This window comes from Lonchura striata, chromosome 9 (assembly GCF_046129695.1).
Source record: "Lonchura striata isolate bLonStr1 chromosome 9, bLonStr1.mat, whole genome shotgun sequence".
NCBI lineage: Eukaryota > Metazoa > Chordata > Aves > Passeriformes > Estrildidae > Lonchura > Lonchura striata.
Window position 1 is genome coordinate 15,721,944 of NC_134611.1, and position 26,570 is coordinate 15,748,513.

The following is a 26,570-nucleotide window of genomic DNA, read 5'->3' on the forward strand; positions in this document are numbered from 1 at the left end:
ATTCTGTATGGAAACGGGAACAACATATGTCCAAATTCTTGTTGTATTATTGCATGGGATAAATTAGGAAAGTAGTACTCTCCATGATGCAGCAACTCACTGGGTTAGGATGTCTACTAGAATTTGCCTCTAAGAATACATAAATATGTTTGTTGATTGACAATTCACTCTGTTAGTTCACACTTTGAAGTGGATTTTACAAAATTCATAATTAATTCAGCCAGTAGAAGATAAAAAAAACAGTGATGCCAACAGCATTTGAATTTTATCAGGGCTCTATATAACCTTTCTAAAACACATCTTTAACCAGAATCTCAACAATATCATCTACATGATTTTCAAACCTCTCTCATGCCAGATCACTTACTAAAAATATGCAACGAAATCTACTTTGAGATATTTCAGGATAAAACTGTTTATGACTTACAAACTTCCTTACTGATTTGGTCTAAATTCCTTGCTGTCAGAGGCTGTTATATTAATAACATATTTATAATTCAAAATGGCTCATGAATCTTCTTACAATTTAATACTTCCTTGATGATATTTTATGGTGAAGATGCCATATCTATTAAACACTAAACAAGGTCAAAGTGACAGCAAGCAAGACATGCTCTGACTGATTGAAATGACATACCGATACTTCCTCTTCTGCTGCAGTGTCCATATGGCTGTGAAAACTGCATCTGTCATCATCTTCATCCATATAAACTGGAGGTTCATGAGATGTCATGAAAGTTGAAGGTTTGAAAAGATGTTTATTTAAAGGATGTTGCCGTCTACTTGATGACTACAATGAAAAAATGGTATATTTTTAAAAACATTCCTTGGCTTTTATTTAAATAATCCTCATTGATAAAACTTTGCCTGAAATTTGTTCTTTCACAATAAATAATCTATGATGTTTCCAATTACTTATATCTCTGTATCATGGCCTCCCACAGCTGCAGCTCTTCTCCCACATAACAAGTGGAATCCAATGAACAGTGCAAAACTTTGGTAAAAATGCAGCAAAGAAAGAGCCCTTACCATAAAACCCCAACCACCTCAACAAGTGAGACTGACAGCAAGAGTAAAACAGAAAGTAAGGCTGTTACAGTTTTGAAGACTGAGGACCAGAGAGCAAAAATATTAAGAAACTTCCAACAGTGTGTGAGACTAAGCAAGGAAGTAATTTTGCACAGGTCTAAGAAACAAAAGGTCCACACTTGACATGTATCAACTTCTTACACTTGTGCCTTAGGAAAAAAAAACAAGTCTAGACCTATTGTCCTGGTGCAGGAGAGATAAAGCAATTCATTGCAGTAAGAAAATGATTCTAAAAGTTAGAAAGAACTACTCTCTAAAGGTTTTCATTGCCACTGCATGAAAAAGAAACATAAAAAACATTAGATGAAATAAATTACTCCATTAGTGCACATCTAGAAACTTTCAACTTTAAGACTGTCTGAAGGGGTAGAATGATGCCAGTTTTAAAAGAGGTTACTTAAAGGCACTCAGCCCCTATTACTTCTTCCCCAGTGGGAGAATATTAAATATCAAAAAGAAGAATTTGGGGTGAATGAAACTGACTCAACTCCTTACTTAGCTGCTTTCCAGACTAGCATTTTGACATTTAATGTCAAAATTTACACTCCTCAACTTAAAAAACCCCTACAGAGTGAATAAAAAAATGTAAGCATGAAAAGCATTTTTTCTAACAATCATAAAAGTGAGGATTGTTTTATACAGTGCCTAGCAGCTAAAGCAAAAGGAATGCTTGCAATAGTTAGTATTTTCTCCTTTTTTTTAGCAAGAGCTTTTATCCCAAAAGGTTCCGATATCTTATATTACAGTACAACCTTTGATCTCTAAAGAGGGATGTAGCATTATTTTACAGCTGTGCACATTTTAAAAACTAAAGGCACAGATGACACCAGGGATTTAGATGGAATGCATCTATGCAGACAGAAGTACCAGGAGGAACTGAGATTAGCTCTGTTCAGTCTTAATGGAAGAGATGAAGTCTGTAGTAACCACTGGAAGGAAGGTGGTGCCTCTGATCTGCAGCACTTCTGCAGTGCAAAAACAAGAATTTCTTCTAAGATTAATGTACTGTAACTATCGTGTTGAATTTTTCTGCCTGTGTTCTGGTGCTTTTATGATTTCCTTTAAAATTTCAAACCTCTCGAAAATTCATCCATGTACAGATGGCATTTCAGCCTGAGCTGACACAGTGAATTAATTTTCTGTTAAAAAACTGCATTCAATACCAGATCTGGAGTCAGGAAAGGAAAACTGTGACTATGCTTATACAGCAGCACTGCCATGCATAACAGTGCTGTGACCTACAAACTGAACTGAGGATTTGAGTTCTCTTCCTTTGGTAAAGAATGAACTAAAATACTACTTTAAAGCAGACAGTTAAGGATCATCTTCCCTGTGGGAAATTTATCTCTAGATTAGACTGAAAAGCAGGTACACTAATGATATTATATAAGGATTAAATTGAAAATGATAAGGCATAACTGAAGAACTGAATACTAGAGTCCTAAGTCTCTGATCCAGTTATATTTTTCACCAGCAGTAGAATAATTATCAGTAAAATAAACTGATGCATCCTGCTTAATTTCCAGTGACATTAATTAGAAAAGACACATGTCATATGAGTAGATATACAAAGTTAACTTCAATAAGATGTTAAAAAAGTGAACAGGCTTCTAACTTCTCCAGTAGCCATTTTAAAAAAGCATCCTGAACAATCCCCATGGAGAAATGCAGATATTTTCTTGTGAAGCATTCCTTTTGACACAAATCTTTACATTAAATGTTTCTTATTTTCCCATAGGTATGTGCTTTAAGTATTAGCATCCAGTTTTCAAACTTCTGTTACTGGCAATAAAGCAGATACACTGCAGTTACACTTACTCAACACCAAAATTAGGAGAGGCAAGACGCAGGCTTCCAAGAGCCCTTGCATTTTCTTTCTGCCACATTATACCTCCACTGGAGACCTGGGAGTAACTAACTTGGTATGGTGCTGCCAATCTGTGCTCTAAGCAGACAGCTCTATCAGCAGACTGACAGCTCAATTCCTCCACATACACTATTTGTTTCACTTTCTCATCTGCTTTATTTCTTACACAGGATACAAATGTAACACAGGGATGCTGCTTAATACAGACCAGGGCAGAATGACCTTGCTCTTATGACCTGGTAATAAGGATGTGCATCACACTGCAAAAACTGACCCAAATACTGGTTATCTTCTAAATAGAAACCATCTATATGATAGGACTATTACTCTTGCAATGTGAGATTAAGAATTTTATAGAAAATATGTTTGACTCTTGATTATACTGGGTTTGTCCACAGTACAATCACTGTTCAAATTAGTGAAAAATACATTTAAGATGTCCCACGTTGACTAAGTACTCCCAATGTTTATCAAATACAGAGATCTGCTGCCTGACAACATTACACACATCCTGTAATGATGGTCTTTCCAAACAAAATTAACAGGAAAGGACAAAAGGTGTGACCAAGGTAATTGTAAGTGGTAGAGTGACATAAAGAACCCAAACACTTATAATTTTCAGAACCAAATTTTCAACGCCTTTTGAAATCAGCCACACAGTATTATTATACTACAAAAATTAACCCCAGCTGCTTATGTAATTTGAAATTCTGACAGATGAATCTCCACACAATTTAAGGTACCACTGTTTCCAGCTGTTTTTTTGGTTCTTTTGCCAGAAAGCACTTTTCCAATACACAAGGTAGCAGACAGTCATGTCTGCAGCTTCCCTACATCTGTTTATAGAGCACAATAGTAGATTAAAACCCTGGTGAAAGTAAAATGGTATTACCATGATGGATGGCAAACAGGAAATGCTCCAATACAAGCATTTACTGTTTGCAGTAACTTCAGAGAATACAAAGTGACTACTGAGGGTGTGTGATACTTTAGATCATTACACAGCAACTGTGGTAGATCTTTGTATCAACCCATGGACAGCAACTTTTGTTTCTAAGCTTGCAAATAACTAAATCTGTAAGTTTGCCTTTTTATGGAATCAACGGAAAGTTTAGTCTATATTCTATTATTTAAAACATCATGTATACCTGGATGCAAACCAGTAATGTTATTTCACAAATGGCACTGTAAGGGGTTTTGAAGAAGTTTGGTAAATACGGAGTAAACTAAAAAAAAAACCCAAACCCATTAAATAAAATCCCCATGCAACTTGAGACTGTCCTATTTTGCTGTCTATTACTGGACCTTATTAGTACCCAAGAGCACCTTAAAGATTATTTAAACCAAAATCTGTGACTGATGTGCACAGAAATTGTCTTTTGTAAATTAAGATTGTTTGGGACTATATTTTTTCTCATCCATTCCAGGATCAGAAAAACACTGTATTTTAATGGACATTTCAGTCTTAAGCTATGCTTAAGCTAATTCAGCATGCCCAATTATACATCATTTTCTGTGGTTTTATTAATTAGAAGGTTAGTGTACAGTATGAATTATAGGGCTTCATATCTTCTTCCAACAGGGTTTTCACTGTCACTTCCTGATCAGTTATAGTAAATTTACAAATGAGGAAGAAGTACCCCAAGACCATCATTCTACTCTGCCTGTTCAGCTGCAGTCTGAACACTTCACGTTCCCAAGAGCTGTCACTGTGAAACCAGAATTACCATCCATTCACTCTATAGTGCTACTGGCAAAAGGAAAGGATTATTTTATTAAGTAACTCTATTAATCTATTAAAAATATTACTGATTCCGACTCAACTTCCACATAAATGCAAACAGAAACACAGGATTCTGTAATATTGTCTCACCTTTTTGGAATATAAATATAAGTTTGGTGTTCTTCCTGGAACTGGAATACCAGCTTTAGTCAATTTAATAAAATATTTCTGCACTCTACTGGCAACCTAGAAAAAACCAACATGCAACAACTCAATGTCAAATTAAATGTAATTGGTCTTCAAAGTTTTTCCAGGGTTGCTACATTGATTCAGAATATCAGGAAAAGAAATCCTCTGGATTCTACTTTGTGACAGCTACTCTAACTGGTACCTATCTTGCAGTGCTGCATGTGTACTATTTCCAGATGCTTTTGACAGCTTTCAATGAAATAAATTACCCTTCTTTAAAAATAGAAATAAGATCTTGCACAAATTGTGATAGAAAGAACTTCAGTAGTTTGCTTCCTGCTGCAGCTAAACTCATTCTTAGCAACGCCAGATATATTATCCATGGTTAGCACACAGAAAGTAGGTTTCCATTTTTCCATTTCCATGAAATAAGCATGTCTATTTTTTCAGATATGGAGAAATATAGATATGATCAGAAATGAGGAAATCCAGTATAATGAAGTACTTAATGATATCAAAGTATACAAATAAAATAAATTAAAATACTGTAAACACAGAACATCAGCCTTTTTTACTTCTGGTCAAAATAGAGTAATTCTGTCATCTTAGGGGGAAAATTCCAACCAGTCAGATGCAGAAATACGTGGTGTCTCCTCATCTGTGTCCTTCTTCTGTCTGTGATATTTACACGTCTGCCCATTCTACAGTACTGAGGTGCAGGAAATTGGGCACTACAGTGTAACTCAGTCTGATCACAGTTGGTTTCACTACACTTGCTGTACAGAATTAAATTCATGCTTTCAAGATCTAATGAGCAATTAGGGGCACATTTAACATTCCGTATTTGAGATCCATTGCTATTGGTGAAATGCAGGCCCTGCTGCTACATTCTTAAGATGAAGTGATTACTGAAAATACACTGAATTTTCTTTACTGATATTAAAAAAATAGAAGTGAAGATAAGGGATTAACTTCTCAAAGTGTTTTACATGTTACCTGCTTTGCTGTTCTATTTCCCAGTTCATCTGCAATCTTCTGCCATCGTCGGGACTCCACCTCCTCTGGTGGATACTTCAAAAGCAATTGCTCGAGTTTTTTCTAAATCAACAGCAAAAAGGAATAAATACATTTTTATAAGTACAAGTATGAGCTGTCAAATATCAAAATACACATGATTCTGATCTCCCAAGTGCTATAACATTATCACACAATTTGCTTTTATGCTCATGTATGTTGCCACAGCTACAAAATTAAGAGTTTCCTGTACCTGTTCCTCTACAGTCCACAGCTGGTTAAAAGTTTCAGGTTTGGTCTCATCACACAGTCGCCCTCTTATCATCTGCTCAAACACAGGACAGAAAATGGAACATATGTTTAGAAAAATTATAGCTGGGATAATTGATTTGAACCCTCTTCCTATTTAGGTTAAACAAAAACCAAACCAAAGCATGAGATTTCAAAACAAAATTTGCAGAGACCAAAGTTTAGTTCCAAGATCTGAGTACAGGAATGGCATGTCATCACCAACATGAACATGTGAAGTAACAGTTAAGACACATTCGATACTCAAAAGAGGAAAAAATATTTTAAAACTACTATTTAGTGATTTTTCTTTCCTTTTGAACAACTACCTGTGGACGACTGCTTGTGGAACCTTCTGGACCATCACTCAAAGGCAAGACAGAGTACGAAATAGACTCTCCATCTTTCTTGGGATCCAAAGGACTTTTTGGTCTTGCAGGGATACCTACTGTAAGCAATACAAAGGAAGAATTATTCAACTTCCACACTGGTCATGTCTTTCTTGTAACATATGCCCACTTTCTTTTACCTTTGTCAAAAATCAGCTTCACTCTCCTACTGTTACGTTTTCTGTTTTTGAATTCTCTCTCAAAGTTTCCAAGGCTAGTGGTGTATTGGTCCCAGGCAATCTCAGGGAGCTGAACAACTCTCTGAGGAAATGGAAGACCCATGTTAACCTGAAAAAGTAAGTATGAAAAGTAAAAAGCAGTATTTAATGCAATCACCTTATATCCAAACCAAAATCTACAAATACTGGAATGCTCCAAAACCCAATGCTGCTTTTTATTTGACAGAAGAATGGAAAACCAGAATTTCTGACATGCCATGCAGCACAGTTTTTTTAAAGAGAAGGTGAGATCTTTCAAGAATTATACACAACAGTGCATATGAAATATGCAGCGGCACGGTCAATGATGGCTTATTTAGCATAAAATTTTAAAGTGTGCATTTCACAGCTGAAATCAGGTGTTTGACACTTCAATAATCTGCTTCTGACTGTCCTTTATTAAACATACCATTAGCTCAGGATGTGCACCTTTCTTAACCCAGGAACCCAAAAAAATCAGAGTTTTATCATCTGATACCTCAACTCCTCCCATCAGAGAAATCTATGCCTATTTTGCATTCATTTTGCTGTCTTCTGCCTAGAACAAAACTGTTGCAAAGCTCACCTCTTTATTTAAAGGTCAACTGCAAGACTATAATTCCTTTGGTAGTTTTTGGACAAAAGTATACCAGAGTACTTGAGACTGTAATTAGTATTTCCCCATAAAATGACTATCAAATGCAACACTCTTACATCATGCGTACTATTAACTCATTTCAAACCTTAAAAGAAAGACAACTACTGAAACCAAGGGGCTTACATGTGGCCTAGGTATCTACAAACCTAAGAAAATAGAACCATGACTTCATTCTTCACTGAAATACATGTTGCTATCATACTAGAAGGTAACGTGTTTGCCAGTGGTAGATGCTGCAGCAATACTACAAGGGTTTTTAAAGATTGAAAAGAAAATGTTCCCTTACAGAAATTGATTCTCCTCTATCAGACAATATTCTATTCTGTTATCTGTAACTCATGTATGTTTTCTAGTGTTTCCTTTGGGTTTGGAAGGGTTTCCTGCCCTTTAAATATACCCTACTGAATTCATTCGAAGCACAACATTTCATTTCTCAAATGAGAAAGATTAGAATTTTTTGGTCTGATACTTCCAGTCACCTGTAGACTTCAAGTTATCATAAAATACCTACACTATAATTAGAAATTTAACAATTACATTTCTACATACCAAAAAAAAAGGAAAGGAAGAATATCTGATAAAATAATTGAAGACCTATGTCATACAGATCTAGTAAAAAGAGCTATTTTTGCTCAGCAGTTAAAAGATTTTAAGCTCATAATTTTTATGCAAGTATATATATCTATTCTTCAATTTCTACAGAGGCTGAAGTACTAGTTGTTAAAAAAAATCCAAGGAAGACTTAGGAAAAGTCCATAGAAATACCTTCTTCTGGAGTCTTTCCACAAATCCAATAGGATCTTTCAGTGCTTCTCTCTGGTGTCTGCCTAAACTTTCAAGGTCTTGAACTGCTTGAGTACGTTGAGCCTCCAGTACAGCAATCGTCTGTAACAGTCTCTGATAACTACAGAGACAAAGGAAAACATCTCACTGCAATTGCCTTTAAAAGTGACACCCCCCACCTAAACACTAGCCATGGTTATCTACCAGAACCTACCAGATTTCACAACTTATCTGAATCATGTAATAAACATTTTTACTGAATTAAACTAAACATAAATTAATTTTAAGACTATATGAATTGATATAACCCATAGGGGAAAATATATTTAACTTTCCAATGGCTTCCTTTAAACCTGTAAATTCTACAGTAGCTGAAACAATATGGTATCAGGGACAATCTATATTCATATTCTCAACAGCTGTAACCAACAGCCTTTGCTTACAAAGTTAAATATACCACAAACAAAATGAGCTAATTTCTCTTCACTTCAACATAAGCTTCCTTCTACCCCAATACAAGCGGCTACCACAGAATTGTAACATTTCCCTCAACCATCCAAGGGCTGGACAGGAATGGTTTATAAACACAGCATCTTGCAGAAGCCCCATCTTAGAGCAGAATAGGACAATCATTTTTGAAATGTAACAACAAATCAAGGAATAAGTAATTTGCAAAATAAATTCAAACCAGCTTCCCCCAAGAATACAGAAGCCGAATGAAAATGTCAGTGTTCTCTCAAACGTGCCACCCCAGAGTCACAGACAATTTGGATTGCCTGTTTAACAGACACCTCAGACCGTCACCGTCATGCCCGTACCCAGTAACGTGTGTGTTCCAAACTGGTTTGCATAAAGCTACCTCAGACTCAAGAAGCCATTAGACATGTTGACACAGCCTTTAAAAAAGTTAACTACATTTAATACTTTTTATTAGCTTTAAAGTTACAGTTGCCCACTTCAGTTTCTGAAATCCCATAGCTACCCTGTTCTTGCAAATTATTATGTATTAACTTTTTTCATGCCAATGTTTTCTGACATTTAATATTATACAACTGTAATTTAGTTCAGCACAAAATACACATACTAAAATCAGGTAAAAGCTGTTCACTACTACAGTATTCCAGTACATTTTCTTTGTATTCCCTTGTTGCTAAAACAAAGACAAGCCTAGCACCATGAATTCCATGTGTACTACCGAAAAAATCCAGAGGTTACTAAAAAAAAAAAAAAGATAATTCAAGTTTTTCAATTGACGGCACTAATAATTGGGTAAGCCTTTTAAGTGGAAGGAACTAAACAGTCTTAAGGCAAAATACAGACTTTGTACCTTCAAATATTTAAGTTTCTACCTGGACATTAAACTGCTGCCTCTCCATGAGAAAAGTAATTTTCTTTACACTCAAATGTAACATTTACAAACACAGACTATAGCTATACTTTCTGAAGTTTCAAACTAAAATACTGAGCTTGTTTAAAAACAATAGGACAAGATACTGTTATGAATTTATTACTGCATACATTTGTCTGCATATATTCAGATTTATATGGAAGCAAGACCTAAAATGCTTGTTTATTAGGCCATTAATATTGAACGGTACTGAATATTTTCACTACTGGGAAAGTATTCTAGTTTCTTCTAATCAAAATAACTCTGCATAAAGCAAGATAATTAATGTGGCTATTCTAAAACTAAACTCCAGGAACACCTTCTAAAAGCTGAGACAGCAGCATGGCTCAGGCTGTTCCAGGCGCAGAGGAGCCAGTGGCTGTGGATAAAGGTTTTCACCTAGACCCTGCCCACTGCACGTGTGAGCCACGGAAATCAAACAGATGCCAACAGATGCAGCTGCAACAACACAGAAGAACTTAAGGATACCTGGGGAGAGGATTTACCCTGGACAACAAAAAGCCTGTTTCCATCAGCAGGTGCCCAAACTTGTGTTAACAGAGCCGCAGTAACAGAGGCTCAGCAGCTGAACAAATTTGCGTCTAAGAAAAAGGCAGGTATTTAACTTTTTATTTTTGAGCCATTTTACTTCACTTCTTCAAAATGTATTTAAGCAATTGATTTTCTAAATTAAATTGAAGAAAAAAGTAATAATTTCATTTAAAACATGTAAATACATAGAAGTAAAAAGCAACCAAATGTTGGAGATTTAAATGAAGGGATAATCTAATGATGTTTAAAGGGAAGAAAAGAAATAATCTTAATGAGGTAGCCTTAAATTATTTAGTTGGAATGGAAAGAAATGAATTTAAATTTGAGGGAAAAGTAACACAAAACCAAGTATGTCAGGATCATTCAAAAAACACGTCACATGATACTGATCTGTGGCTACAGAGTAGCACTATAATTTGGGAAAAGGGGTTTTTGAACCTATTGTTCAGAGTAAAAGGTTTCCCAGAACCTTTTCATACCTCTACTAAGATATGGATTAACTTGGAGCTATTTACTTTAACTCCCATATTCCATTTTTATGAATTAATATATTCTGAAGCCCAGGAAAAATACTGCAGTTTTATCAAGTGCGTATCAGAAGTACTGAAATACACGAAAATAGGGATTTTGGGATTTTTTTCATTGCCTGGGAAAAAACCTGAAAATACTAGTCCTGAAATACAGTCTGCATACTCCATATTCTGGTACTTGCTCCAGCACTGCTTTCTCCCCAAACCACTACACATCCCTTTCAACTTCCACAGGACCGTTTTCTGAGCTGTATGTCTGCAAATGTTCTTTTAAGTTTTGAACAACTACTATTTCCACAGGTTTGTACAGGCTCTCTCACCCTGTATGACTGTAATAAAGCCAAATACTTATCTGAAAAAGCAGCAAGCTACATAAAAACACAAACACGCTGAGCCATTTCTTGAAGCCTCTGTCAATTCTGGCCTCTTAGCCTCAAATGCTACCATAATGCTCCTGCTGCATTATGCAAGAGATCATGTGAATGAATCATTTCCAGTATTTTAAAAAGTGGTTAACAATTCTACTCTCTATCTTTCCAGGTTCTTTGTACATAAGCACAATTCTCATCCAAGCTACCTCCTGCAATAGAGTGTTAAAATTCTCCAAAATTGAAAAAGTCTTTATTAAAAGAAAAAGTAGTTCATTAATCTGCTGCAAAGCCAGCTCCACCCTTCCATGAGGCACTCAAAGAGCAACTACCTCTACATCATACAGCATATCATTTTGCATCATTTTGTCCAAAAGACCTGTCAGGAATTACCAAGGAAAATTATCCCAGATCCTTTGCCAAAACCAAACACTCTTGAGTAAACTCACAGACAGGTCCCTTCCACTGAGTGAAGTTACATTTTCCTCAGAGCTAAATACTAATTTGTTAGCACATACAAAACCCAAAGCAGTTTTCTTTGCAGGAGAATTTTCACTCCAGAGAATGTAATTCTGTTTCCACAATCCTACATTCGAAACACTCTTGCAAGTTTTTACATCATATTAATTGCCAGGAATTGTCAGGATGAACACTTGAATCATTCCCCCTAGCACAAAAGAGCTTCAGAATCTCTGCTGAAAAACCTTTATTAACATAGGGTTTGAGGGACCAATATTTCAAAAAGGAAAGCTGCTTCTTACAGATTGACACTGATCAGCAGAAATTCCTGCTGATTCAGTTTTTCCTTTGCAGTGATAAGTATTTCACTCTTTTGGACTGCTCCATGAAGTAATTTTCACAGAGCAGAGCCAGATTTCTGGAAGTCATGTCATAAGCAATTAGTTCTTACATAATTAATTTCCATGAATCTTGTTCTAACAGTGATTAGGGACACAGCAGCCTCCTCTCTTGCCTGTGACAAAACTTAATAGCACCAGCTATTGCCTTAGTGAGACCAAGGTCCATTCTGATCCAGTTTGCTGAGATCTACTTTCAAAATGCCTCTCCCCTCCATTCTTCCCCTTCCAACAGCATTTACATTTCCAAATCAGAGGACTCAAGAGTCACATCACAGATTTTAGTTTCTTTGTGTCAGGACCCAATAGAAAACTTTAGAAAACACTATATGAATATGGAATCAATATGCCTTAATGACTGCATGTTTCTCAAGTTAACTCTTTTTTTTTAAAATACTAAATAACTTGACACTGACCTATAAAAGAGGCCACATCTTTCAGAATTTTTGAATAAATAATCTCATTTTTACAGTAAGAGCCTGTCAGAAACAGAGTCCCTCCATGGCTTCTGCAGGTCTCCTGTCCCTTGAAGAGAATATCCTTAGTCAAATGAGTGATATAAGCAACTAATTTTAACTTTTAGGCAGCTAAATCAAATTAGCTGGGGGAAAAAAGGGGCTGTTGACAACACTCACACCAATAAAAAAAACACCAACTCAAAATCATTACCTAAAATCACCTGAAATTACTTTGGAATGTAGTACTACATTCCAAAGTACACTTGGAACTACACTTGCATTACATCACTCAGTACCTTGTGAATATATGTACTTTGATACCTAATTAAAAAGTGATTTATCCTCTTGACTTCTAAAATGCTGTGCAGCTGGTGATCATCAATTTCCATTCCCAAAACTAACTGCACTTCTCCAGTTATACAGTTCACAGTACGTTAAAACGTACAGTACCATCATTTCTGAGGGGCTCCAACACTGAAAATGTATACCATTATTTAGACGTACTCATTGTTCTTGCGCAGGTAAGATTTGTTTTACATGAGGGTGTACACACATCTCATAATAAAACACAGCTAAAATATATGCTTTTTAATATATATAAACCTTGTTATTTTTTATTTCCAAGAGTTCTGACACAAAACTGGTTATTAGTCACCAGAAGGATTTGAACAAATCTTTGTTTCATTGCCATCTGCTGGCACTCCAGCAAAGTACAGATTACAACCTTCTCAATCCAGGTCATTTATTACTCTGGATTTTGGTCTACTAACAGCAATTAAAAAAAAATTAGCATCCTTCATTAGATGCTAAGATGAGAAAGTATTGGATATTAAAATGTAAAGACTGTAAATTATGTAGGAGAAGGGAAACATTAATTGCACTTAGAATTTTCAAGTCACCCAAGGAGCTGTAGTTAAAGAAATTGGCTCCCTGGAGAAACCTGTGAATCAGATCAAACACAACCCTGTCATTTCAAAGAAGTGTGTTTTTTTTGTTTAGACTTAGTTTGTTTGAGTTCAGAAATAAGAGAAAATGCTCCCAGGTCCTAAGCTTGGCCAGAAATCTTTGCCAGTGTCACAACACAGTAATTACAATACAGTAATTTTGACACTGCAGAGTTTCTTGCAAGTAATTTTGATGCATAATTAAGATTTTAAAAAATCTCTAACTGCACTCTGGAAGTCTGGGATTCAATGCTGGATGTGTAGAGCACACAACAGCAATGAGAAAGCACAAGAGACTGATGCAGAATGGCCCTTTTTTGATCTCCCTTCAGAAAGAGAAAAGAGTTTAAGGGTATAATCAATAAGAGCGTACATTTATCAACCCCTGTCAGGGCTTGTAAAAGCACCTATGCCTGGAGGAAGCAGCATATGGTGGATTTTTACCTACCTAATGCTTAGACTCTATGACCAAGGTAATCTACTTACAGGCTTTTCTGCAACTCCTTAGTGAACTGCTTTCTACTCTGGCTTAACCTCTTTACACATACTGTCATTTACTGTACTTTCACTATGCATATTTAATACTCAGGTTTCAGACATCCTAAAGTATTTAAAAGGTAAGTAAATAATTAAATTGTATCTCTGTGTTATATATTAAACAACTAAAGTACACATTATATGGCTTCTTCAAGTTTACTGAGCCACTCTCAAAAGAATGGAACACAAAGCACTATTTCTGAATGTCAGCCTCACACCTATTTAAAACAAAACAGAATTAACCCAAAAAGCACATTTTTTAAAGGACTGTTTTTAAATCCCAACAAATTGTAAGGCAAAAAAGCAAATCATACTGCAGCAATTTACCTAGATGCAAAAGAACCATTTTCTACTCAAATATTACCTTTCAACAGCTTCAGATTTTGCGTTTCAACCATCTGAACAGTTTTTTATTGGTTAACAATTCATTATGTCCCCTTTTTTCTTAAATTCTTAACTCCTCCCCAGAAACAGAACACCCACTCATATTTCTAGAGGCCTCATTCTCATCAAGAGCTGTCCAACACACTCAGCAAGATTTAATATTAGCTGTACAAAAGCACCCTTATCAAATAGCCACATTTCCAGCAACTTTTCTGAATTTTTAGTAGCAATTATTAGCTCTCTGTGCCTCTAAACAAACAGAACTTGCTTCAGTCTTGTCAACAAAACAGCACCCATCAGTCCTCTCCCAGTTAACACAATTTAATATAGCTTTTTGATACTGATGGCACTCTAATAAACCATCTGCCTGGAGGATAGTGACATTCAGCAGGAAAGAAGATACAGATCCCTGTCATTCCTCTATTTTCCAGGCTTGAATTGACATGAGATAATGACCGAAATTGTTTTCTTCACAAATGGCACAAAGACAGACTGATAGCACATCCCAAACTTTTTCTCCTTCCCTCTCATCATCTCTAATGAGAATGCTCTCAATTCCTTTGTTGAGGGAAAATATCAGACAGATTCCTCCAGCATGCCCACTTAGATATTCTTCTCTAGAACAATGCTGGGGAAAACAAACAATCAGAAGGAGCTTTATTCCAGAGACAAAGAGCGACCCATGTTCCCTTGAAACTTCCCCAACTGCACAGAAATCCTGCAGTAAAACAAGCAGGGAAAGCTGACAGCACTGATTATTGAACTCCTTCAACTCACTCTAAACTAGTTTCTGCAGGTTTTCACCTAAACAAGACACAACATACACTCAATTATTCAGGTGTATATTCTTGCTATAGGAACAAATTAACATATTCCCCTCAAGTATCTGTTACAGAGATATCTGAATATTAGAACCAAATTACAAGAATATGATCTACAATCATGAGTGGCTGAATTTCTAACAGCAATACAAAGCATTATTCATCAATATGTTTTGGCTAACCAAGTGGAAGGAAAGTTGGAAATAAGGAAGAAAATTAGTAAAATATGTTGTCTTATTAGGGCTCACTATAATAAACCATGGACAAACACAGCTGGTCCTTGGCTTAGGAAGCACAAAACTTTCAAAGGTTGCTATACAAAACAGCAGAAATATTTTTACTTTGAGCTATCCGGAACAAAATAAAGATGTGCAATAACAAAAAATGAAAAATCAGCTGGATATTCCTACCAAGAACAAAGTTTTAAGGAAACCTAAAAGCAAGACCTTTCTAACTCTCAAATGTACATATTGTTGTAGCAAAGGAACAACTGTATTGATTAGGACTCACTGCTGACTGAAAGCAGCTAGTACGATATGTAGTACCTGTGCAATTTTTTTTTTTTAAGATACTGCTGGTCAGTTTTGCAGTTCATGCTGGAGATGCTTTTAGAACTTCATGAAAGACCAGACCAAAAACTTTAAATTAGTCATGAAGCAATTTCAAGCTGGGTTAGTTAAAACTGACAAATAAAGATAATCCAGTCTCAAAGCAAATGGCAGTCACATTGTTCTTGTCTTCTTGGTGGCATCATTATGCTTATTAATATTTTAGTGATCCCTACTGAGTAGCAATTATGGTAGCATTAATTTATTCCTTGTTCCACCACACAACTTTACACTGACATAACTGTATAACCACAATTTACTGCTTCTGCTTTTAAGTGTCCTTGTGTCAGCAGCCAAAACCACAGCCAGAGCCTCACTCTCCACACAGCAGTGCTGGGTCAATACATTACTGCCTCATCTTTTCTTAGCTTTCTTGGTTTTTTTGTTTTTTTTTTCTTTTTTTTAAACAGAACTGTGATTCCTAAGGCATTTGATATTTGTTTCCAAGTGGTATTTCCTACACCTCAAAACTATTTTTATTATTTATTGATCCTTAATTTTCCATTTTAGATAAATTTACTAATAAGCATCCTTAGAAATGGCAAGCACTTCCAAATGAACAAGCAGAAGAACAATTTTCTACATTTTCTTGTATTGGAATAATAGGTTTCCTGTTGCTTGTGATTGGATTTTTTTATATTTGTGTATTTTTCCACTGCATGATTTTTGATCCATAGTGCCCAAAGAAATTGGAAAGGCAAACTGAATTCTTGTATATTGTCCAAGAACTGGCAGCTTGGAAAGCAGGTGAGACCATAACTACTGTCAGTACAAGAGACAGGCAAGCAGAATTAAACTGTTACTTGTCACATTCCTCCATCAATCCATCACCCCACACATCCAGAGGTACCACATCCAGGCAGCCAACAAGGAAACATCTCTGCACTGGAGAATTCACATTCTCTTCCAGGAGTGGACTGCTGCAACAGAGGACTTGTGGAAGTGCCTACACAGATGTAGGCAGAAAAAGAAAAGCAGGCAAATCAGGAAGGAGTTCAAGGGGTAAAGGACACAAATCCAAAAGAAATCGAGCTTTACTTAACACAGGATGCACTATTTAAGTGAGGACTTCACTGTGTTTGCCAGTGCTGTTCACTGGGATGATGCAGTGGCTGGCAGCAAGATGCCTCTGTTCAGGGAAGAAAAATGAATGTGACAAATGTACCTGACATTTAATGGCTCCCAGAGCGTGCCCATTCCTAGGGAGCAAAAGGCTGATGCAGCACAAGCCCAAGGCATCATCTCTTGCAAAGTAAGAGCTCTAGTCTTTACTGAATAGTTTATGTAATTAAAAAATATGATTCTATGATTACAATAGTCTTAACCAAACCTTAATCTTTAGTCCTGCAAAAATTTTGTGTCACATAACTTTTCCTTTGACAAGTATGTACAGACAGAAATTCTTTTACAGAACATGATAAAACAGTAATGCTGGCAGTAAAAACTTCTCAAAATACTTCGTATTTTAAGCTGTAGTAAAATACAAGGATGTAATAAATAAAAGTGGTTGCATGCCTGTTATACTGTCAGATTTTAATAATACAATTACCTGCAAAAGCAAACTGAAGTTGATCAGAAAATCATATTACAAGTTTCTAATTGATTTCCACTGTATTTCTATTTTGTGGATCAACTACCTCCCACATCCAACTTCTACATTATTTTACTTAAAGCCAATCTTTGTTTTGGTTCTTTAGAACACAGACCCATCTACCAGACAATAGAAACTACTCTCTGTAAAAACACTGACTTCATGTTTTAGTCTTACATTAATAGGTAATTTAAGAAAAATATCACTGTATGCCACACAAGTTTTGTGAACATAGGATGAATTAAATCACACTGTAACCTAATACATATGGCATTTATGCTTGGTTTTCTAAAATTATCAACTTCTCTTTTTCTTCACTAGAATTGTATACTTCATCAATTATTTTATATTAGTGATATATTCTACAAATTACTCAGTGGTATGGATTATAACTGCTACCATTAAAAGTAACTTGATTTACACCAATTCCCTTTATTCCTTATTAAAGTCAGAAACAAAGTTCCCAAAGACTAAAACTGCCATCTCAGGAAAATGAATTATTAGCTACTCATAATTACAGCTACATTATTACCTACATGACATAATGACAAAGGAATGTTAAGACTTATCTGTACATTGAAATAAATCCCTACTGGGTGATCAATTTTACTTTCATTTGGAGGCACATAAAGCCTGAATATACAGGCTTTATTTATAAAACTGATCTATTATTGTTAGCCAATATATTCAAAGACAGACATGGATATTTTTGTATTTTCCAGTTAAGGAACAAACATGGTGCAGGTAAAGTTAGAATGTAAGAAAGAGGCAATTCTCAAATAACTGGTATAGCAAGGTGCATCAAATCCTATTCTAACTATTCAAGTAAGATGAACATTTATACAGATCTGCTTTAATTTGATTCTGTAGGCAGAAAATTTGTGACTGAGTAAAATACAGAACCTATGCCACAGAAAATGCTAAAAATGTTTTTCTTACTCACATTCATATAATATTAAAGGTGGATCCAAAGACATAAACAATATGATCATCAATTGTTAAGTATATGTAAATCTGATTGTTGCATGTTCCTGTATGGTGATCTGTGTTTCCACAATCTCAGCAGCAAAACAACCCGTTGTAGGTAAGAATCCATAAGATGTGGGTTTTAAGAGATGTATTAAAATCCTCATTTGATCTGTCTTCACTTTAAATGCCAGTGCAGCTATTATAATTTTAAATATTATCAAGTCATAAAGATACATGAAAACACCTATCTACTGAAGGAGGTCCTGACTGTTACAATTAAATGTCCGTAGGGAACTATGCGTGCCTAAGGCTTCTATTTCAGTGATCTTGCTCCAGGTCTAAGTGGTTCCTGGTTTATAGAGTCCTAGAAATGCATTCTGTAATGTATCATATGCATATGACACCTCAATTTCATTTTCATCTAGAACCCAGGACTAAGAGTCAAACACAGATTGTGCCTTTGTGCAAGCTAATACCTGCCAAATATTACAATTCTCCAAAGGAAATAGAGAGGAAAACGAAGAAAAATACAAAACCAAAAAAGGGCTCAAAATGAAACACTGGGCACAGGCAGAAAGTACTGAGAATAAAATGCTGCACCAGAAAGAAAATTAAAGTAAAATGCTGCATTATGAGATAGAATTACAGCATAAAAAAAATACAGCAAAGAGATATGAGAAATGCCTGAGGAAAGACATATGCAAAATACTAAGCACAGCATATAATATTCAGCAGTGTAGAAAGTTTTAAATCAGGAAGTTCAGACTTGATGGAAGTATCTCAGGAGAAAATGCAAACATTTCTGAGCTAGAACATAGAAGCAAAATTCTCAAATATACACTAAACCATACTTTTCTGAGAGCAGTTACAATACACAAAAATTCTAATTATGTGTGTAGCAACAGACAACATTAACAACACTTCACAACTATACAACCCCCAGATCAGTCTGTTATTATCTACAAAAATGTCTATGTTGTGATAAAATTTCTGCTTAGAGATCTCATCTCAGTCTTTGTAGAACAGATCTATTTTAATAAAGAAGTTGTGGGAACATCCATCATTTCAGCCTTCTCTCTGAATAATAATATTCCATAATCTGTGATAGTTATTTTTCCTATTACATCATCTAGTTTTTCCAGAAATATTAATATATGAATATTGCTTAAACATGTTAATATCCAAAAAGCAACAAAATTCATACAGAAATACAATTCACATTTAGTTTTTTTTTCCCTTACAGCAAGTTTTATCAACAGCTCTTAAAGGTTTTGGCATATTCATATTTTATCAATGTCACAATAATTTCTTGGAGAGTGAAAACCAACTGTATGAATACATATGTCACCAAGCTATGTAATGTAACAAGAAATAATATAAATTTACAGCCATATAAAACAGCTTCTATGACACACAGGAATGTATTTTTTTTTTCTGCCATGGAACATCTGAAAAATTATACTAATGCCTTCCTGGAGAAATCTGCCTCCTCATCCTAGCCAAGATGCTAATGTCTGAACTGGCTTTTAAAGGAGAACAGAAACATAAACTAGAGAAATAATCACCCATCATAACCCCAAACTGATGAAGGGCAGAAAAACAGAACTGTACCATTTGAAGATGTGACATGCAGAAGAACACCAGAACACTTGGCTTGGCCAGAACTACCACAAGCAAAGTGAATATCCTTTACCTCCAGATGAACCTACATTAATAGCATGGGAGCCCTGGAATTCTTTGCATCTGACCCATCAGTGAATACGTTTCAGATAAACTGGCGGTTTGTTTTTTTTCTCTAGTTTAATACTTTAGAAAGTAAGGGCCAAATGATCAGACAAGGGTATAATTAAGACACCATTCAAATGAATTAAGAGTATTCTCTAATGAACTTTACTATTTTTGAAACTGGATAGAGGATATAGCGCACTTCACTTGATTTACTCTTGAAGCATGAAATTCTTAATAAATGACAATTGCACTCATTTGTTAAGATACTGACTTAAGTTTTTTAGAAGGATCTTATTACCACACAGAACCATCAATATACCAGACTTATTTTCTTACAAATGTAAACAACAAAAATGGATAGCATGTAGTTTTCCAGTTATATAAAAAAAAATTTTAATGAAAAAAAGATAAGGCTAACACTCCCTCCCCCCCAGTAGCATGCTTCTCTTTGGGAAAGTAGAAATAAAAGACAGAATAAAAACAATAAACAGTTCTTTTGGAATTCTGCATTCAGGCAACAAGTTAGTTGCAAGCTAGCAAGTCCTACTTCCAATTACAAATGCTCTCCAACAAGGTCTCAAAAACAGGCTGCCAATATGAACAACAACCCATTTCTTCAGAGCTGTGTATGCTCAAAAGCTAACACCAGGGCACACACCTGAAATTTCCAAGGACAATTTAGATCTATGTTTACGAATAGAAAAAACTACTGTTATTTTTACAGTATTTATAATAAATGTGACCCCCTACATCAAACCACCTTATTATAAATCTGTGTACTAACATCAGATGAAGTCGTATTTCATACAGATCCAAAATCACCCTAAGAGAGTCAAAAGACAACAGCCCATTTTCCCCATATGCAATTTTCTTTTTATTTACTGGGAAAGTGTCCACTTTGGACTGATGGCTGAAGCTGCAAATATTTGATCATTACTTTGAAATCAGTTTGTCTAACCCATACTTGAATTCAAAATTTTCTGATTAAAATTATTTATTCATATCCAATACTGAACAAAATTTTACTACATAAACAATGCAACTCTAGTATCAAAAATCCAGTCACACTAGATTAAAGAATCACCTGTGCCTTGTGCCCCATATTCTCAGTGATTGTCCTGGGAACATCTACTACATTTACACTGAACTACTACCAGTGCTTCAGCCCTTCATACGAAGCAAAATGAAGATTATCTGCATTTGGCCTTTCAGAACTCACAACAAAATACAGAATACCTACTAAACAGCAAAACACAGGAGTCAAAACAGCATTATAAAAATTGAAATGAAAAACTGTGTCCTGATCTACTACCTGGAGAAAAATTTTCTCCATGTAAACTTTCTCCAGTGAATCACCCTTTTGTTTCAAAAGCTCCTGCACCTTTACCACAAGGTGTAGTTACCACAGTTCTACTTACAGACATTCAGATGATAAACATTAAAACGACTCAGAGCATAACAATAATAACAATAATCATCCTATATTTACATGTAATTAATATAAATAGCAATGTAGACATAATTTACTTTGGAGAAAGTTGCTGCATTTGAGCAATTCATCTTACTGAACACAGTAATGCTGAGTTGTTTCCCATGATACTCTGAAAAAAGTATCTAACTTTAACTTTTATGTATAGCAGAATGATAACTGTATAAGCTTTAGCTGCAGTGTCCATTGGATATGCTGATAAATGACTGAAATCTAATTAATTCCTTTCCTTCCAGCTAGTTTTTAAGAGAAAAATAAATAACAAATGCATTTTTAAAGAAACGAATACCCAAAGAAACTCAAAAAAAACAAGTTCTGGCTCAAGAATTCTGACTGCTAAAAATGTATAAACCACATTGCTGTACCATACTGCATATTAAATAGAGTTTAATTTTGTTTGAGGTAGAAACAAGAAAAATGAAGACTGAAGAGTATGAAAATTATAAAGCACTTAAATTTTTGTGGAAGTACGTTAAATACTTAATATTTTTTGTAATAATATTATATTTTTGGTAAGAAACAAAAGCAGAATTCATGGTTACCATAGTTACACATACTCTTTGTTGTGTTTCAATGCCACATGATCTGATTCAAAGTAATACACATCAGGCTCTTCCTCATCCTCCTCTGCAGTGTGGATGTTGGCACTCTCTTTGGCAGATGGTACAAATCCAGCAACAAGCCTAGACTCAGAAAGTGGCTTTCTTAGTCCATCACTCCCATGATCCCCTGTATTACTATTTCTCTCTTTTTCATTCTGTTTGATTTCTTCAGACTTTTTGGGAGATCCATTGATATTATTAATACCTACAGGTACATTCTTTTCAGTAGGACTAAGATTATTTTCCTCAACCTGTCCATTTTCTCTACATGGAGAGTTATTTTTAGTAGGGCTACTTCTGGCTGGGGCAGCCCTTCGTGGTGAAGTTCTCAACGTGTATCTGTGCTCTTGAAGTTCCAACACATTTGTCATCTGAGCCGGAACACAGTTCAGCACGGAAGAATGTGGTTCAGGTTCACCTGAGATTGATGCACTGTCATGGTGAGCATTCAGGTTGCTATTGGTGTTTTCAGCACACTGTTCCTTAGAGGCACTGCTATCTCCTACAACATCCACCTCCTCCTCCGAATCCCTTAACAAAGATGACTGGATTTCAGAAAAGGACCCTGTAGCTGGCTCAAATGCCTGATTAGTATGCTCCTCAGGCAAGCAGTCATTTATTGGTTTGTGGTCCTCTAACTTTACCTGTTCTTGAGAATTTGTGCAAGGCACATAATGGTCTACAACACTGTCCTCTTTGCTGCTATTAAGCAGCAATGAAGAATGGGCAAATGAATTTCCATTTTCTGCTACTGTTTTGTCCTTGGGCATATGGGAACCAGCACTCTGCTTAGTGCTCCCATCAACCTGACAGTCATCACAGTTAAGAGAATTTGAGTCTCTCTCACCAACTCCATTGACAGTCTGATAACCTGCAACCTCTTCGACTACTGCAGAATTATTAAACCCTTCTGCACAGACATTCACCTTTTTAACTTCCCTTTTCTCACAATCATCCAATATAAGACATCGACAAGCTCGCTTAGTTCCCGTGGAGGCTGCATCATTGTCCGACACTAAGTTTTTATGCTCCAATGACTCCTTCTCTGCCTTAGTGGGCAAGTCTTCTTCAGAACTGTTGGGTGCCTCTGAGCGTAGACAGCGTTTAATTCTTTTCAAAACTGGTGAAACAGATTCTGCTTGTTTTTTTTCACTATTTTCCACAGTTTGTTTATCACCATTATCTTTCTCTGAAGCAGACAGCCCCCTCTTTCTAGGGCTCACCCATGACTCCCGAGCACTCTGCTGTTTCAAATCAGTAGTTCTGCCACTGTTGCTGCCCTTCTGAGTTTGCACAGACTCTGGCCTCTTCTTTGGTGACCTGGATCGGATTTGAGGATGGGGTGAGACTTCCTCCGGGTGAGCAATACTACGGTTCCTTAATGTTCTACCACAAAAATTTTCATCCAAACCATTTAAACCCACTGTAGATCTTGTAACACGAGTAGATCGAGAAGCAGCCATACTATGGCAAGTCCCTAAAGTGTGTTCATTGTGATCCACTCATTGGGAAACCTTCAAAAAAATGTAAACAAAACAGAATAAATATTTTAAAACACTAGAGACGGAGCAAATCTGAAGAATGTATTGCCACAAATGTACCAATGTAAAACTGAATAAGCCCATTCAATGTATTCATACTGCTTCTTTCTGCGGTATTTCTTTAGTGCATTAAATTTTTCCATCTCAGCTACAAAGTAGCTGACTTGGTATTTGTGGTTGTTCTGGCTTTAGTACTTGTGAGAATGTTGCTCATATTTATGCCTTATGTAAGGCTGGAATGTCCCAGTTAGGCTCTAGTTACTAAAATACACTATTTTTATGTACTGTACATATATTATAATGCATTGGTATAATAATTTTTCTGTTCAAATAAAAGATATAAGACTGCATTTTTAATATCCCACAGTTTTCAGTTACATGGTTTCATAGACTAATAAGTAAACCATTAAAATTGCATTTGCTTACTCAGTTGTTGTTTAAAGAAAAAACAAATCTCTCATATGAAACAAAGAACTGCAATTTTAATTTAGCAGGGAATTAAAAAAATAAAGCACATGACTAAAAAAAATACTTACAGTTATTATTAGTAAAAATGAAATGAAATAAAATAAAATTTCTGAATCAGAATCATAAAATCATTCCAGCTGGAAAGACCTTTGGGAGGCAGTCCTATCCAGTTTCCCATTCAAACGAACATGAGGCCTAAATTCAGATTTAGTTACATGGAACATTATCCAGCTGTGTCTTGAAAACACCAAGTACAGATATTCCACAACTTCTCTGGGCAACCTGGTCCAGTCCTTAAAGCAAAAATATTTTTTCTTATACCCAAGTGGGGCCTCTCCTACTTCTGTATCACTTATGACAACAAAAGCCTAACTCTATCAGGAATCTCACCTGAGGTACTGGAGCTGAGAGGTTTCCCTCTCAGCTGGTGAGATGGATCACCACTCAGATCAGATTTAAGTAAAGTCAGACTCAAAGATAAATTCAAACCATCCCATTTAGAGTGCCTGTATTTCACATTTCAGGGTGAAATGTAGGAGTACTTGACCCGCCCAGTCTCTCAAAAGAGTTTTTAAGAGAACTCAGTTCAGTCTTACCCCTTCTATTCATTTATCTTTAGAAGTTCAATGTGTCAAACCCCCTATCAACACAGATCTGTCATAACAGCCTTGCTAATGAATAGATTCACATTTGTCCATAATAGCACACCTTCCCTTTTTCAGCTACCCAAATTCCAGATTATACAAACCTGTTCAACTGTCATATGATGTGAGGACTACATATTTAAAACATGGAATCAAACCTTTTACACATTACTTGGAAATGCTGAAAATAACAAATGGAGAAAAAATTGTTTCAAGAAGCATTTTTCATTTTCAGCAAAGAAAGGAAAAAAAGGAACATAAATTCATAAATTCTCCCAAATCTACTATTTAAGTGTCAGATAGTCCTACAACAAAAAAAAGAATGGGACAAGACAAGTACTCTTTCATGAAATACAATTCTGTTTCACAATTACCAGTATTTACTGTATTGTGTGTTTAGGAATTCACTATGCAAGCAGTATTTCTCAAGGAAAGCAATGTATTCTAACATTGCTTGGTGTAGTTCTGGACAAAGCAGTAGAGGAAAGGCCATTAATTCTGTGTACATGTGGTATAGCTCATACACAACTGTGTATGACAGCACGTCATTTTGTGTAACAAAAAAAAAAGGTAATTATAAAGTGAAAAATTCAAATGTTCTGAAAAACTGTGATTTATTTGTGCTGCTACAATCCTCCTGCTTGTTAGCTATTCCTGCTGCCTCAGATGAATGCCTGCAAAGGTGCACTGTTTGTATTCCTGAAAATATACCTAAAGATATGCTACAGCACTAACTTTCATTCTGTCCACTTAATTTTAAGTGTGAGCTCTCCAACACTCTCTGCCTTAAGAGAAAATATACATAATATATAAGCAAGCAAATGGTCAAACATCAGCAGCTGACTGAAGAGAGCAAAATACTATGTGTTTTCTATAATGGTTTTTACATTTATTTTCCACGTGGATAGACTTGCCTGCATATTCTCCCTCTTTGCATGCAGGCTCAATACCATCTGGAGAGTGATCCCATTTGGGGTTGAACCCAAACATGAAAAACAGGGTTTATTTACAGATTCCATTTCCCCTAAGTTGATTTAATTAAAGCTAGCACACATGAGGGGTGAGTATCTGACAATTCAAATCAGTACTAATAAAATAACTTAAACCAAATTCAAATGTATACTTTGGTTAGTAATTATTTCTGAATGCAATAGACTTTAGAAAACGTAAGTAAGAGAGAAATCTTTACTGACTTGCTGATATTTTTTCTCAAGAAATACACCTTATATGACAAGAAAGTTATTATTTCCTTAGTACAAATGTAAAAAAACTTACCATTGCAAAACTAGAAGAAATGTAAACTTCTGGCATTTCATACAGCAGACTCTTACTGTACCACACAAATAACATCAATCACCATTGCTGATATCCATCATGTAATCCAAATGCTTCACTAGTTTATGCTATCACAATAACCAGCTTTTGAAAACTGTTGAGAAAAATACAAAGATATCAATAAAAATTTAAATTACCACACTGAAAAGGAAGAAGAATACAACAGGACATATAGAGTAACAGCTTTTTAAAGAAGAAATTATCTATTTTAAAAGTGTCTTACTGAAAGAAATATCAATGTGCTAGGAAGTAATTAAGTATGTGAAATGCTAATTTAGGTCTCAAATGCAAAATGTCTTCCTTGGTAGTTTCTAAGTGATTCACTGTATCACACTAAATGTACAAGCAAATAAATTCACAGGAGTTGTGTTAGAGTGTTCAAATTTCAGAAGGCATTTGAAGAGACATAAGAAAACAAGAGTGAAAGGTAGTACTGCAACTAATGAATTATGAAATGCACTGTATTTTATAGTTAGATACACAGTGAAAAACTCTGCTGTTAAATTTTAATTAACTGAACAGACCTCAACTTATATTGGCTCCAAATCCCTGAATAACCT

General features: G+C 35.5%; 1 protein-coding gene across 5 annotated transcripts in view; it reads right to left on the minus strand.

Moving 5' to 3' along the window:
- ZZZ3 (zinc finger ZZ-type containing 3) overlaps nt 1-26,570 on the minus strand; it is a 57,986-nt gene that overhangs the window by 8,354 nt on the left and 23,062 nt on the right. For 3 of the 5 annotated variants that reach the window (XM_077785397.1, XM_021527695.3, XM_077785398.1), the window contains exons 2-10: nt 25,951-26,104; nt 21,978-23,536; nt 8,180-8,318; nt 6,700-6,847; nt 6,500-6,618; nt 6,136-6,207; nt 5,865-5,966; nt 4,830-4,925; nt 638-790 (exon numbers count right to left, since the gene is read on the minus strand). In XM_077785397.1, coding sequence (XP_077641523.1) covers nt 638-790; nt 4,830-4,925; nt 5,865-5,966; nt 6,136-6,207; nt 6,500-6,618; nt 6,700-6,847; nt 8,180-8,318; nt 21,978-23,485 — 2,337 coding nt within the window. In that variant the 5' untranslated portion in view covers nt 23,486-23,536; nt 25,951-26,104. The remainder of the gene's footprint in view (nt 1-637; nt 791-4,829; nt 4,926-5,864; nt 5,967-6,135; nt 6,208-6,499; nt 6,619-6,699; nt 6,848-8,179; nt 8,319-21,977; nt 23,537-25,950; nt 26,105-26,570) is intronic. The other 2 variants (XM_077785399.1, XM_077785400.1) reach the window with 2 other exon arrangements.